At 39.1% G+C, this 13654-nt stretch overlaps 1 protein-coding gene across 6 annotated transcripts in view; it reads right to left on the reverse strand.

Annotated features, from left to right (window-relative positions):
* Nucleotides 1-13654, reverse strand: part of ttyh1 (tweety family member 1) — a 64244-nt gene that overhangs the window by 27667 nt on the left and 22923 nt on the right. For all 6 annotated transcript variants that reach the window (XM_022674018.2, XM_022674019.2, XM_022674015.2 and 3 more), the window contains exons 3-7: nt 9738-9967; nt 4461-4572; nt 3337-3683; nt 1990-2085; nt 739-811 (exon numbers count right to left, since the gene is read on the reverse strand). In XM_022674018.2, the coding sequence (XP_022529739.2) occupies nt 739-811; nt 1990-2085; nt 3337-3683; nt 4461-4572; nt 9738-9967 (858 nt within the window). The remainder of the gene's footprint in view (nt 1-738; nt 812-1989; nt 2086-3336; nt 3684-4460; nt 4573-9737; nt 9968-13654) is intronic.

A 13654-nucleotide genomic window follows, 5' to 3' on the forward strand; every position in this document is an offset into this window, starting at 1 on the left:
TAAGCTTTAGTTCTTTCTTCCTAAATTAAGCAAACTGATCTGCCAAGAAAATGAGACACTTTTAGTAGATTAAATCACTTAAAACAACTACAAAAAGGTAAAAAATAATAATTCATTTTATAAACTTGTTTTATAGTATACTATAGTATTTCTATTATTTATATTTCTAGTATTTTATTTTAAAAAATTGATTTATCTAGGACAACCCATTCAGCTGCTACTCAGCTGTATATCCCCCATAAAAGATGATGCCACAACACAAGCTTCTGATGCCTCCGACACACGGCTCTTTTCAAACTGCTGCTGATGCCAAGTTTCGTTTTGTAGTTCCAATGCATCAGCTCAAAGACATCTCGTGCTGATTGACATCACCCTTCGGACTGACCAGGGGAAAGAGCGCCATCTACCCACCCAGAGAGAGCAAAGCCAGTTGTGCTCTCTCAGGGCTCTGGCAACTGATGGCAAGCTGCATGACCGGGATCTTGTGATCATAGTGGCAGCGCTTTAGACTGCTGGACCACTCGAAGCCCGTATAATATTGCATTAATAATCTCAAAATTAGAAATATTAGATATACAGACTATGCACGCACACACAGAAACACACACACAGAGACACACACACACACACACACACACACAGAGGCTCTGTTCTGTTGTGAATGGCCTCCTGTAGGGAGCTGTTTTTCACTCTCTGTGGTTTGTGATGGGCTGCAGTAGCCGGTCCAGAATTACTCACCACCACTGTGGCCGTCTCCAGGCCGAGAGACCCCCAACTCAGAAACAGAGCCAACCAGGCCAACACCGTCATCCTGCACACACACACACACACACACACACACACACTGGCTGTCACCATCTGCCTGTTTCCTGCATGTCTCAGCAGGCTAAACAGAACCCCTCTGCTTCCTGACTGACGGCCACTGACCATCACATGCATCCATTAGCATTAGCACACTGGGATATATCACAATAAAGCACAATACATCATAATACATCACAGCACATCATAAAACATCACAATATCAGCTTTTATTTCCTGATATTCAGAGTAAGATGTGTTAGTTTGTTAGTTGAAAACTAATTTCAGAGTATACTACTGCAGTAAAATAAATATTTTTCTAGTATAAATAAAAAATAAGAGTTTTATACTAGGGCTGTCAACATTAACGTGGCAAAGCATGCAGTTAATCTGGAAACCTTAACACATTTTTTTAAACACAAATTAATTATGTGACAAAAATGATAGAGCCTGGTAACGCAGTTTTATTTATGCACTCACACTCTGCTGATGGCACATTCGTAAACCTCTTTTTAAACTGTTGAATGTAGAATATGGAGCTACACTAGCTTTTATTGTCTTCATTAAAACTCTCAGTCAAATTTATTTATTTAAAAACAAGTTACAATATTCTAGTAAAAAAAAACAGTGTGATTTGTTACTAAGCTATATTGTGATTATTAAGCCACAGTACTGCTGGATGGGATACCAGCTTATCCGATATACTGGTTTTCTGGTACTGGTACTGGTAATTTGCGGTCTGGTATGAACTTTTCATAGACGTTCTTACCACTAGAAGCACTGCAGAGTGCTGTGTGGAATTGAACCGCCAAAGAAGCAATCTCCAGACCACCACGCACACCAGCGTATATATATATATATATATATATATATATATATATATATATATATATATATATATCCACAAGCGCTGTTGCTATTTAAATGACGCAGGCAGAAGTTGTGAAAACAAACTGTTTGTAAGGCTGTGTAACCGGGTGTAAGATAGCAATGAGCATCGCAATGTGCCTACCCTGGGCGTAAAACAGGGTCCTGGGTAGTGCATCCACAAAAGGGTCATACATTTTGGTTGTTTAACACATCTACAAGTAAATATCTGGAAATAAAAACTCTGATGTATTTCATCATATTTTAAACTTCTTACTGTAGAGCAAAAATAATCAGACAGTGTAACTGTGTATCACTCACAGGATCAGCAGCCATCGGGCCTGTTTGGCCAAACCCAGCAGAATAAAGAGACACACCACCAGATCCAGAAGCAGTAGCAACACATACGAGAGCCACCTAAACAAAGAAGAAAACATGTTATTCACAGGTACAGTAAAGGACCCACTATAAAATAAACCAATACATCTAAAACATAAAAGAAAATAAAACACAGAAATAAACCCATAAATCAGCCTAAAGCATTAAGGTGATCCATCTAATTTAACACACCAAAATAAATTAATAAATCAGCCTAAGATCAATTAATCAAACCCCTACTTATGCTCAAATATATATTACTAAACAAACTAGTAAATCATCCTAAAACTGAGAAAAATCACCCTAAAACACAAAGATTATCACTACATCAGCCTAAAACAAAAAGATAAATCACTAAATAAACATAAACAAGACAAATCAATAAATCCCCACATTTCCCCAACGCTACTAATACACAAAGATATATTACTAAATAAACAAGTAAATCAGCCTAAAACAGAAAAAAAACATTGAATCACCCAAAAACACAAAGAGAGAGAAATATCTTCAGCCTAAAACACAAAGGTAAACAATTGAATCAGCCTACAACACAAAGAAAAAACATTGAATCAGCCTAAAACACTGAGATAAATCATTGAAGTAGCCTAAAACTAAAAGATAAACCATTTAATTTGCCTAAAACTCTAAGATAATTACTAAAGAAACATAAAACACAAAAACAAATCACCACATTTTCCCCAACCCTACTTACACACAAAGGTATATTGCTAAATAACCCAGTAAATCAGCCTAAAACAGATAATAATCATTGAATCAGCCGAAAACACAAAGATAAACAATTGAATCAGCCTTAGCATAAAACACACAGATAAACCAGTAAATCAGCCTAAAACACAAATATGCATCAGTAAATCAGCCTAAAACACAAAGATAAACCAATAAATCAGCCTAGAACACAAAAATAAACCAATAAATCAGCCTAAAACACAAAAATAAACCAATGGATCAGCCTAAAACACAAAAATAAACCAATAGATCAGCCTAAAACACAAAGATAAAACAGTAAATCCACCTAAGCAGAAATATTTATCAGTAAGTTAGCCTAAAACACAAATATAAATCAATAAATCATAAAAAAAAAAATACAAAAATCAGTAATCTGACCTAAAACCCAAATATTAATTACAAATCAAACTAAAATAAAAAAGATAATTCAGCCTAAAATAGGTAAAGCAGTACATCTGCCTAAAACACAGCCAATCCACTAAATAAACCTAAAATATGCATGAATTGCTATTAATTTGCATTGTCGTTTTTCCCCTGCCTTACCTGTAGTCCTCATTGACCATGAGTGTGCTGGCAGCCCACCCCGGTGAGAAGGGTGCAGGAACGCTGTTGGCTGTGGACGATGGGGTCAGTGTTGGGGCTACAGAGGGGGGGACGGGGGTTAATAATCCCACTATACTGTCGCTCCCGTTCATCCCTGACAGTCCGGGAGTAACGGCCCGGACCCCTCGACCCAGAGACAGGGAGGAGAGGAGGGAAGCCACGCGCTCAGAGAGACGCCTGCAGGACCGCGTCGACACCAGGGCCGGTTTATTCCCACCAAACACGTCCTCCAGAGAGGTCAGAGGACCAGAGACTGACCGCTGCAGGACGGCCACGGTGTCCCAAATCTGGAGGGGTGGAATATTGATAGAATAGGGTAAGGTAGGACACTACAGAGGAGTGGTAACAAAAGATGTCGGCCCACCCTTTGCAGCTATAGCACAGCTTCAACTCTTCTGGAAAGGCTTTCCACAAGGTGTGTTAGGAGTGTGTTTAATTTGACCATTCAGATGCACCTTTGTGAGGTTCGGCAATGATTTTGGACGAGAAGGCCTGGCTCACAGTCTCCACTCATCCACTAATTCATCACGAAGGTGTTCTATCAGGTTGAGGTCAGCTCTTTTCTAAATGCCTCTTTTTATCATTTGTTGCATCTAGGCATCTAGCTTCAATCAATCACAGTAAATTTGGCTGGGGGTGTGTGGCTTATGCAATGAACACACCCACACACAAACACCTGGTCTGTGTATTTTTGTATTTGTCTAATTGTGTATCTTTATTAGCTGCACTCCGTGATTGGACCGCTAAAATCGCCACAAACAGCAGTCAACGGGGCCAAGCACTTTTGCAAGCACACAAAATCAATAGTCTCACCCTGTGTGTTTATGACACTCACCCATAAACACCAGTTAAATTCTAACCACACCAACCTCAGGCTTATTCACACACACACACCCACACACGCACCCACACTGTAACCTACATTTAATTTGGTCCTCGGGTGGTTTCCACTAACAGGTCAGCGGTAGCTACATGAATGCGTAGGCCTATGTGTGTGTATCAGGTCTTACATGTGTGTGTGTGCGTGTGTGTGTGTGTGAGAGTGTGTGTGTGTGTATTCTCACCAGCAGATCGATGGAAGCCAGTGTGTAATTGGCAGTGAGCAGAGACGAGGTCAACTGATACATCCCATCGTTCGCCTCGCTGTTGCCGTAGAAACCAACGCCTATGGCAACACTGTGAGAGCGCCGAAACACGAAAGAAGGAATAAAAGAGAAAGAGAGAGAGAAAGAGAGAAAAGAGGGGGGAGATCAAATTGACATGAGAAAAAAAAACAGAGCTGGGAAATAATATGACAAATTCCTCAAAACTGAAAAAAAACAATATATGACAAATTGTTTACTGCAATATAAAGCAAAATATATTAAAATTCTCACTTTTATCTCACCGATCTTCACTAAAATCAGCTAAAACTGAGTTTCGTGATCTGCTAAGCATGTTTTGTTTTGGCAACAAAATCTGTACAGTTATGTTTGACTTCTTACAGATGAAATATCTAACATTTCAGCTTAAGGACAAATCAAAAATCTTTTTCTAATTATTATATGGGGCAGTAAAACTCTGACATTTGTTTAAAATAGCACTACACCGTTGTCCACTGGCGCTTTGCCAAAGTCTTGCACAGTCTCCATCCATTTCCTACAAACTTGAACTTGTTCAGTTGTATTAATTTGCTATTTTATTTGGTAACACTGTACAATAAAGGTCCATATAACAGTACTAGTACAACAGTAATAAACATTAATTAAAGGATAATGTAATATGTCAACTTATTTATTAATTGATACTAGTTAAGACATTATTAAACATAATTACATTTAAATGCTGTATGTTGTAAATAATAATGTTATTGTAGTCTTTATTAGTGTCAATTATTAATTAATTTGAGAGATTATGTTGTACTGTTAATTAATGTACCTTCATTGTAGAGTGTTACCTTTTAACTTTTGATTATGCGGACCACAAGACACAAAACTTAATTAATTATAATAACTTAATTAACTGTTTATTGCTGTGTAACGCTGTGTAACACTGTTAAGTGCTGTGTAACTCTATGTAACACTGTTTAATGTGTGTAACACTATGTAACACTGTTTAATGCTGTGAAACGCCATTTAACACTGTTTAATGCTGTGTAACGCTACATAACACTGTTTAATGCTGTGTAACATTATGTAACACTGTTTAATGCTGTGTAACACTATGTAACACTGTTTAATGCTATGTAACACTATGTAACACTGTTTAATGCTGTGTAACACTATGTAACTCTGTTTATTGCTGTGTAACACTATGTAACACTGTTTAATGCTGTGTAACGCTATGTAACACTGTTTAATGCTGTGTAACATTATGTAACACTGTTTAATGCTGTGTAACGCTATGTAACACTGTTTATTGCTGTGTAACTCTATGTAAGACTGTTTATTGCTGTGTAACACTGTTAAATGCTGTGTAACTCTATGTAAGACTGTTTAATGCTGTGTAACGCTGAGTAACATTGTTTAATGCTGTGTAACACTATGTAACACTGTTTAATGTGTGTAACACTATGTAACACTGTTTAATGCTGTGTAACACTATGTAACACTGTTTAATGCTGTGTAACGCTACGTAACACTGTTTAATGCTGTGTAACATTATGTAACACTGTTTAATGCTGTGTAACATTATGTAACACTGTTTAATGCTGTGTAACGCTACGTAACACTGTTTAATGCTGTGTAACATTATGTAACACTGTTTAATGCTGTGTAACATTATGTAACACTGTTTAGTGCTGTGTAACGCTATGTAACACTGTTTATTGCTGTGTAACTCTATGTAAGACTGTTTATTGCTGTGTAACACTGTTAAAGGCTGTGTAACTCTATGTAAGACTGTTTAATGCTGTGTAACGCTGAGTAACATTGTTTAATGCTGTGTAACACTATGTAACACTGTTTAATGTGTGTAACACTATGTAACACTGTTTAATTCTGTGTAACACTATGTAACACTGTTTAATGCTGTGTAACGCTACGTAACATTGTTTAATGCTGTGTAACGCTACGTAACGCTGTTTAACGCTATGTAATGCTGTATAACACCATGTAATGTTGTGTAACGCTGTGTAACACTGTGTAATGTTGTGCACTGCTGTGCAATGTTGTGTAGCACTGTGGAATGCTGTATAACGCAGAGTAATGTTGTGTAACACTATTTCATGCTGTAGAATGCTGTATAACACAGAGTAATGTTGTGTAACACTTTTTAATGCTGTTTAACATTGTATGATGCTGTGTAACGCTGTGTGACCCAGCACACCATTGTGTAACAATGTGTAACGCTATGTAATGCTGCATAACACCATGTAATGTTGTGTAACACTATGCAATGCTGTGTAACACTATGTATACTGTGTAACATCATGTAACAATGTGTAAGCTGTGTAACACCTCGTAACATGCTGTATAATGCTGTGTAATGTGTGTAATGCCATATAGGGTCATGTAACATTGTTTAACATTGTGTAACGCTGTGTAACAATGTGTAACAATGTGTAACGGCGTGTAACACCATGTAATGCTGTAAAACCTTGTATCATATTTGTATAAAATCTGTAATATACTTATACTGCTTTAAAAACTAATGTGAATAGATATTTGTATTTGTTTGGATAAAGGGACAGCTGTATTTATAAGTTTGTTTTACCTAGCCCCTATTATCAAAAATATATTTCCTTTTTATCTTACAGAAAAGTTTATTACAGTGTAGTAAAGTTTGAGTAGTGGCTTGTTTTTTATCGATGGCTTTTTCATGTTTTTGTTGATTCAGTTTTCCGTAGAAAGGGTCTTTTAATTATAAGACTGTAAGCTGTGCTGAATTGAACTGAATTGAGTGAGCGAGCGTGAGGTGGGGGGGTTATGTTTAATTCAGTGGTTGAACATGCTGAATGACTCCAGCAGATGAAGAGCGCCGGATCCAGGAGTGAGGAAAAGCCGACGCTCAGAAAAAAACGTTTTGTCCAAATAATTCTTGCTGTTACGGCAAAGCCGAAAAACACCGAAACAAAGACCCTCCCTCCCTGTGCTTACACTTCTCACCCATATTCACATTTTCAGATTAAAGCTCCGGGCCAGATGTTACTCAAATCCCCTGCACCCCGGCAGAAATGGTACAACCCAATTTCTCTGTGTTTGACCCAGATTACACTAGAGAAGGAGGGGTGAGCGGCTGACACAGTTATTCATATTGTGATACAAGCAGCAAACACATGTTGTTGTGCTTTGTTTGTTGTTTGTGTGTGAGTGTGTGTGTGTGTTTGTGTGTGTGTAAGCAAAAAGCAAGAAGTTCCTTCACCATTACACACAGAAAAAAGAGGTCAGTATAAGGGACAATGTCTTAACAATGGGTTCTAATGTGTATTATATATACAGATATTTAAGTATATCTTTTCATGGGAAAACACTGACAAAATGACACTTTAACATTTTTAACATCATCATTTCCCCCCCAAAATGGCATGTGACTTAGTGTAGTTAGTGTACAAGTGTGTTTACTTTTGTAGTACTGCTCTCACACCCTCTCATACTGGTCACTGAAAGTTACAACATGGCACCTCATTGCAAAGAACTCTCTGAGGATCTTAAAAGACGACTTCTTGCGCTACATGAAGATGGCCAAGGCTACAAGAAGATTGCAAACACCCTGAAACTGAGCTGCAGCACAGTGGCCAAGATCATCCAGTGTTTTAAAAGAGCAGGGTCCACTCAGAAAAGACCTTGGTCGTCCATAGAAGCTAAGTGCACGTGAAGCTCGGCATTGAAGAGATGGGGGGGGGGGGGTCAGCCTGTCAGTGCTCAGACCATACACTGCACACTACATCAAATCGGTCTGCATGGCTGTCATCCCAGAAGGTAGCCTCTTCTAAGGTCTGTACACAAGAAAGCCTGCAAACAGTTTGCTAAGGGAAGGCATGTCAACAAAGGACATGGATTACTGGAACCATGTCCTATGGTCTGATTGAGCCCAAGATTAATTTGTTTGGTTCAGATGGTCTCAAACATGTGTGGCTGCAATCAGGTGAGGAGTATAAAGATAAGTGTGTCATGCCTACAGTCAAGCATGGGGGTGGGAATGGCATGGTCTGGGGCTGCATGAGTGCAGCAGGTGTTGGGGACTTACATTTTTTTAATTGAGGGACACATGAACTCCGATATGTACTGTGTGAAATACTGAAGCAGAGCCTGATCCCCTCCCTCCGGAAACTGGGTCGCAAGGCAGAGTTCCAGCATAATAATGACCCTAAACACACCTCTAGAGACTGAGGGTAAAGATGATTGACTGGCCAAGCATGTCTCCAGACCTAAACCCAATAGAACATCTTTGGAGCATCCTCAAGCAAAAGATGGAAGAGTGCAAAGTCTCGAATATTCTCCAGCTCCATGATGTCGTCATGGAGGAGTGGAAAAGCATTCCAGTGGTAACCTGTGAGACTCCGGTAAACTCCAGTTAGTTGCCGGTGGTTTAGATATTTATGACTGTATATTGAATTATTTTAATAATTTATTTTATATAAGCTACACCACTACTACTTCTTTTCATTGTGTCATTTTGTCAGTGTTTCCCATGAAAAGATATACTCAAACATCTGCAGAAATGTGAGGCGTGTACTCACTTTTGTGATACACTGTATATATATATATATATACATATATATATTCTTTACAGAAGAATGAAAAAGCCTTCTTAACTTTTAAATGGAAGTCAAGGTAAAATGTCTATTTCTATTAAATAACTACTGCCAAAATTCACACTATGTCAAACAGTGAAATGCAGTAAGCATGTAAATATAGTGCTTTTTTTATTATTTTTATTTCTAATTTTACCCATTTTCTCCCCAATTTACACGCCCAATTACCCAACCCACTCATTAGGACTCCCCCTATCACAAAGCTGTCAATTAGTGGTTGGCAGTTAATGGTCTGGTATTGTGCTTCTTTATTTTATGAGGCTAATAAGGCTAATGGGTAACAAGAGTAACTTTACTACATCCTCTCATCAACTATGTCGAAAGAGTTTCCCTGTACTTCACACTGATTTGTAAAATTGTGAAGTTTTCTTTCTAGGTGTTGTGTACCTAGGTGCAGATACAGAATCACCAGCATAATCTGATGTACCCATCTTGCTGTGTAACCTGCCTGCACATCGCCAAGGGTCAAGTCAGATTTTGGCACAACACTTGTTCTTTTTCTTCTTCTATTGTTTAATAGGTGATGGTAGCCTGTCTTAACTTTCTGTAATTTGTCCTTAAGCCCAGACCATTCGCCATGCATTTGAAATGTTAACAAGTCAATTACCAGCACAGTGTCACTGCAGCCACCGACACCCATGTGACGCAGCAGATGCCCCGCCCCTTCTTGCCGCTGTAACCATGGCCGCCGCTGGCGTCGTCATCTTCCTCCTCTTCCTCGGCGTCCCTGCCCCCATCGCCACGGTGGCAGCAGCAGTAGTGGATAAGGAAGGAGAGAACGACGAGCAGGGACAGAACGAGAGCAATGGCCGAGAGGCTGGACAGAACCAGCAGAGTCTAGAAGAGAAAGAAGGGAGAGAAAGGATGAGTTAAAAAAAAAACACAAACAAAAACTTTTCTTCTGACTTTTGACAGCAAAACAGCAGTGCTACCTTTAGAACAGCTAAAACTGCTGAGAAAACCCACAATATATACCACCGTTATACTACCACTGCCACATGGACCACCCTAGTAGCCACCTGGGACACCACAGAAACTGCCCAGTAATGTAACCACTTCAGCACCTCAGCAACCACTTGGAATACCACAAAAAATCACTACAACTCCATGGAACAATTTAGCAACCACTAAGCAAACACATTGCAACCACAAAAGATATCACAGCTACTGCCTTTTTACCATCTGGCCTAGCAACATACAACATGATAGCAACCAATTAGCAAACTTACTACCACCACATGACCCCATAGATAACAAGTAATAACACATCGCAATCCTTTAAAACAGTATATCAAACACTTGGCAAACCCACAGCAAAGAAATACATATACCATATAAAATACCATATTTGCCACATTGGACCACCCTTGCAGTTACCTGAAACACCGCATAGACTGCCTAGTGATGTAACCACTTGGAGCAGCACTGCAAACATACCATCATAAGAGGTACCACAGCTACCACCTAGAGTTATACCCCCAGAACCTTCCCCCCAACCCTCTGCCAAAACTAGATAGAAGTTCATCAGGGGAAGACAGTGGAAGGTATAGAGCAGGGCTATGCAGTAGGCCACCCGGGGGCCCGATGTGGCCCACAAAAATGAAACATCTGGCCCGTGAGATTGTTTGAACTATAATGAACGATAATAAAAAAAATAAAATAAAATGCTTTTCTGGTGAGCTTTTGTTTACATTCCTTGCTTGTCTCTCTGTCGCGCTTGGCATGACTTTAGTTTCTGCCCGTTCTTGGGCTCCCTATCTCCTTATAAGGGCACTTTTTCCCAGCCGTGTCCCAGTTCACTAGCTGGGGCAGCGGTAGTGTTTAGGACCACGACCCTGACGACACGGGTTCGATCCCGCATGAGGAGCGCTGTGTTTATTTTTATTTATTTTTTCCTTTCTTCTTGGGTTTACCTGCTTTAAGATCAACTGTTCTGCAATTGGGTTCAACAACCCTCTGGGCTGGAGAGCTACTAGTTACACTTCATTGTAAAACAGATATTTTTTTTTGTGGCCCGTCACGTAGTGGCTTGGAAAATATCTGGCCCACAGCCAAACTTAATTGCCGACCCCTGCTATAGAGCTGCATTTTATATGATAAGAGGAGACTGAAGGGAGTAAACCTCAAAATAAACAGCAACTGAAACAGGTGACAGTATTCCAGTCTTACTCGCTTTAATGTAAGTTTATCTGTTCCAATACTTTTTACTCACAAGAAAAGGGTAGGTTTAAATCCAGATGTAAATACCTGGAAATAAAAGGTGAAATGTTGATATTTTGTCTCAACGAATCAAATATTTTAGCCTACAGCAGAAATAGTGTGGAGGGGAGTGTATGTATTTATGTATGATAGTTTGTATGTATATATGTATGTATGTATATACAGTATGTACGTTTGAATGTATGAATGTATGTATGAGATATGTATGTATGTATGTATGAATCATATGTTTGGAGAAAAATGTAGGCCACAGTATAGTGTGGCTCCAGAGCGCTCCCATGGAGTTCAGCATTATGCAAATCAGAGAAACCTCAGTGATTTCATTGGCTGCCATGAAGGGAACCCGTCCAATCAGAACAAACGTACCGAGACGTGTAATTACGACTCATTCTCTGCTTCATGCTGTCAAACGAGCACACAGACACACATACAACACACACACATACATCACATATACACGCGCACACACACACACAAACACACATAAATAAATATATATATATATACACACACGCATTCATACATCACATATCTGCAGTATCATCTGTGTCCATCTGCCTGCTCTCTCCTCTCTCTCTCCCTCTCTATTTCTCTCTCCATCAGTGTCTATCCTCCCATCCCCCACCCGTCCATCCCCTCTCACTCTCTTCCACACTCATTTTCCTCTCTCTCTCTCTCTCTCTTTCTCTCCCTTGCTCGCTCGTTTCCCCCTTCTCTTTCTTTCTCTCCACGCCACTGGATCTCTATTAATAATCTGTGACCTACTTAAATGCATTCACTGCTTCTCTCTCTTTCTTTTTCTCTCTCTATCTCTTCTCTCTTTCTTTCTCTTATTTCTTGTTGAACTCTTTCTTGTTTCTCTTTCTATCTGTGCGTATCATTCTCTCATTCTTTATCTCTCAGTCATTCTTTATCTCTCGCACAACTTATTATCTTTTCCATGTTGCTTTCTTTTCTCTCTCTCTTTCTCTCTCTCTCTCTTTTTCTCCCTTACTCTCCATTCACTTTTGTTTTTCTTTCTCTTTCTTTGCAGTCTTGCACTGTCTATTTTTTTCCTCTGCCCCAATCATTCTTTTTTCCCTTTTTTCTCTTCATCTCTCAATTTTCATTTTCTGTTTCTTTCTCCAAATTCAGTACATTCCCAAAAAACGTTTAGCCTAAAACTTTGGAGTTAACTAATCTATACTGTTGTTTTATGGTGAATCCAACTAAAATATATATATATCACTATCACTGTTACCATTGTGCCAGGTTACTATTCAATCCCAGATTTTGCTTGCCATCAGCTGCCAGAGTCAGAGAGAGCACCAAAAGAGGCAGTGTTCTGTCTACTAATACTCTGATAAAATTAGTAAATAATAAAAGTTCTTTGAGGAGTTTGTAGGGGTGAAACTGTTGAGGAACCTCTTAAGGATCTTTGATGAATCTTCAAGAAAGCTTAGGGTGCTTCAAAACCCTATTTTTACGTTTTGTCAAAGCGCCTTAGAGGGGTTCATAAACTTTTAACAGTGTAGCATTGGGGGCATTACTAGTGAAGGAGGCATTGGATAATTTGCCATTTGCTTCCAAATTGGGTATAAAAAAGTGCTTTTACTAGTGTTGATTTGCAGTGTGGCCATCCTGAGCTGGTGAAGGATTCTAGTGGAAACTACCTACTTCAATCTATACCTAAATCATCCCAGTTTAAATGGAAAAAAGTATAATAGTACTATCTTTATCTTTATCTTTCTAGGTGGGCAGAATGGTCCTCCCTCCCCCCCATCAATCACCAAAGTTGGTGATGCTAGCCAGTGTAGACTGTTACCTAATGATGGGGCAGAATTAGCAGTTAGTGTTCTCCTTCAAGCGTGTTGAGTTCCAGTGTTGTTGCGTTTGCATCAATTTGATAGGAAGAGGTGGAACTTTTTTACTACGTGTTTCAGAGATTTTGGCAGCATTTGAGTGAACCGATTCAATTTAAAGGGGGAGGGGTGCTATTAGCCAGTGATTAGCAAATAAGCTAACCGAACATGCTGGTTATTGGTAAGTTAGTGCACTACAGGGCAGGGATGACAGTCAATGGATTCACTCCCCTGTAACTGACAAGTGAATTACGCTAATTTTATGTGCAGAATAAATCCATATAGATATTGATATGATGTTTGAAAGGCAAGATTGGATTGTGTCCCACTCTGAGGAAATGGGAAATGTCTTTCTAGTCATCCTATTATAATGTGCATTAAGTCGAATGCATCACTTCTCTTAGCTCTTAGTCTGAAATGTACATTAAATTATAACTGTACTCATCTCATCTCATCTCATCTC

The sequence above is a fragment of the Astyanax mexicanus genome, chromosome 6 (genome assembly GCF_023375975.1).
Source record: "Astyanax mexicanus isolate ESR-SI-001 chromosome 6, AstMex3_surface, whole genome shotgun sequence".
NCBI classification, from domain to species: Eukaryota; Metazoa; Chordata; class Actinopteri; order Characiformes; family Acestrorhamphidae; genus Astyanax; species Astyanax mexicanus.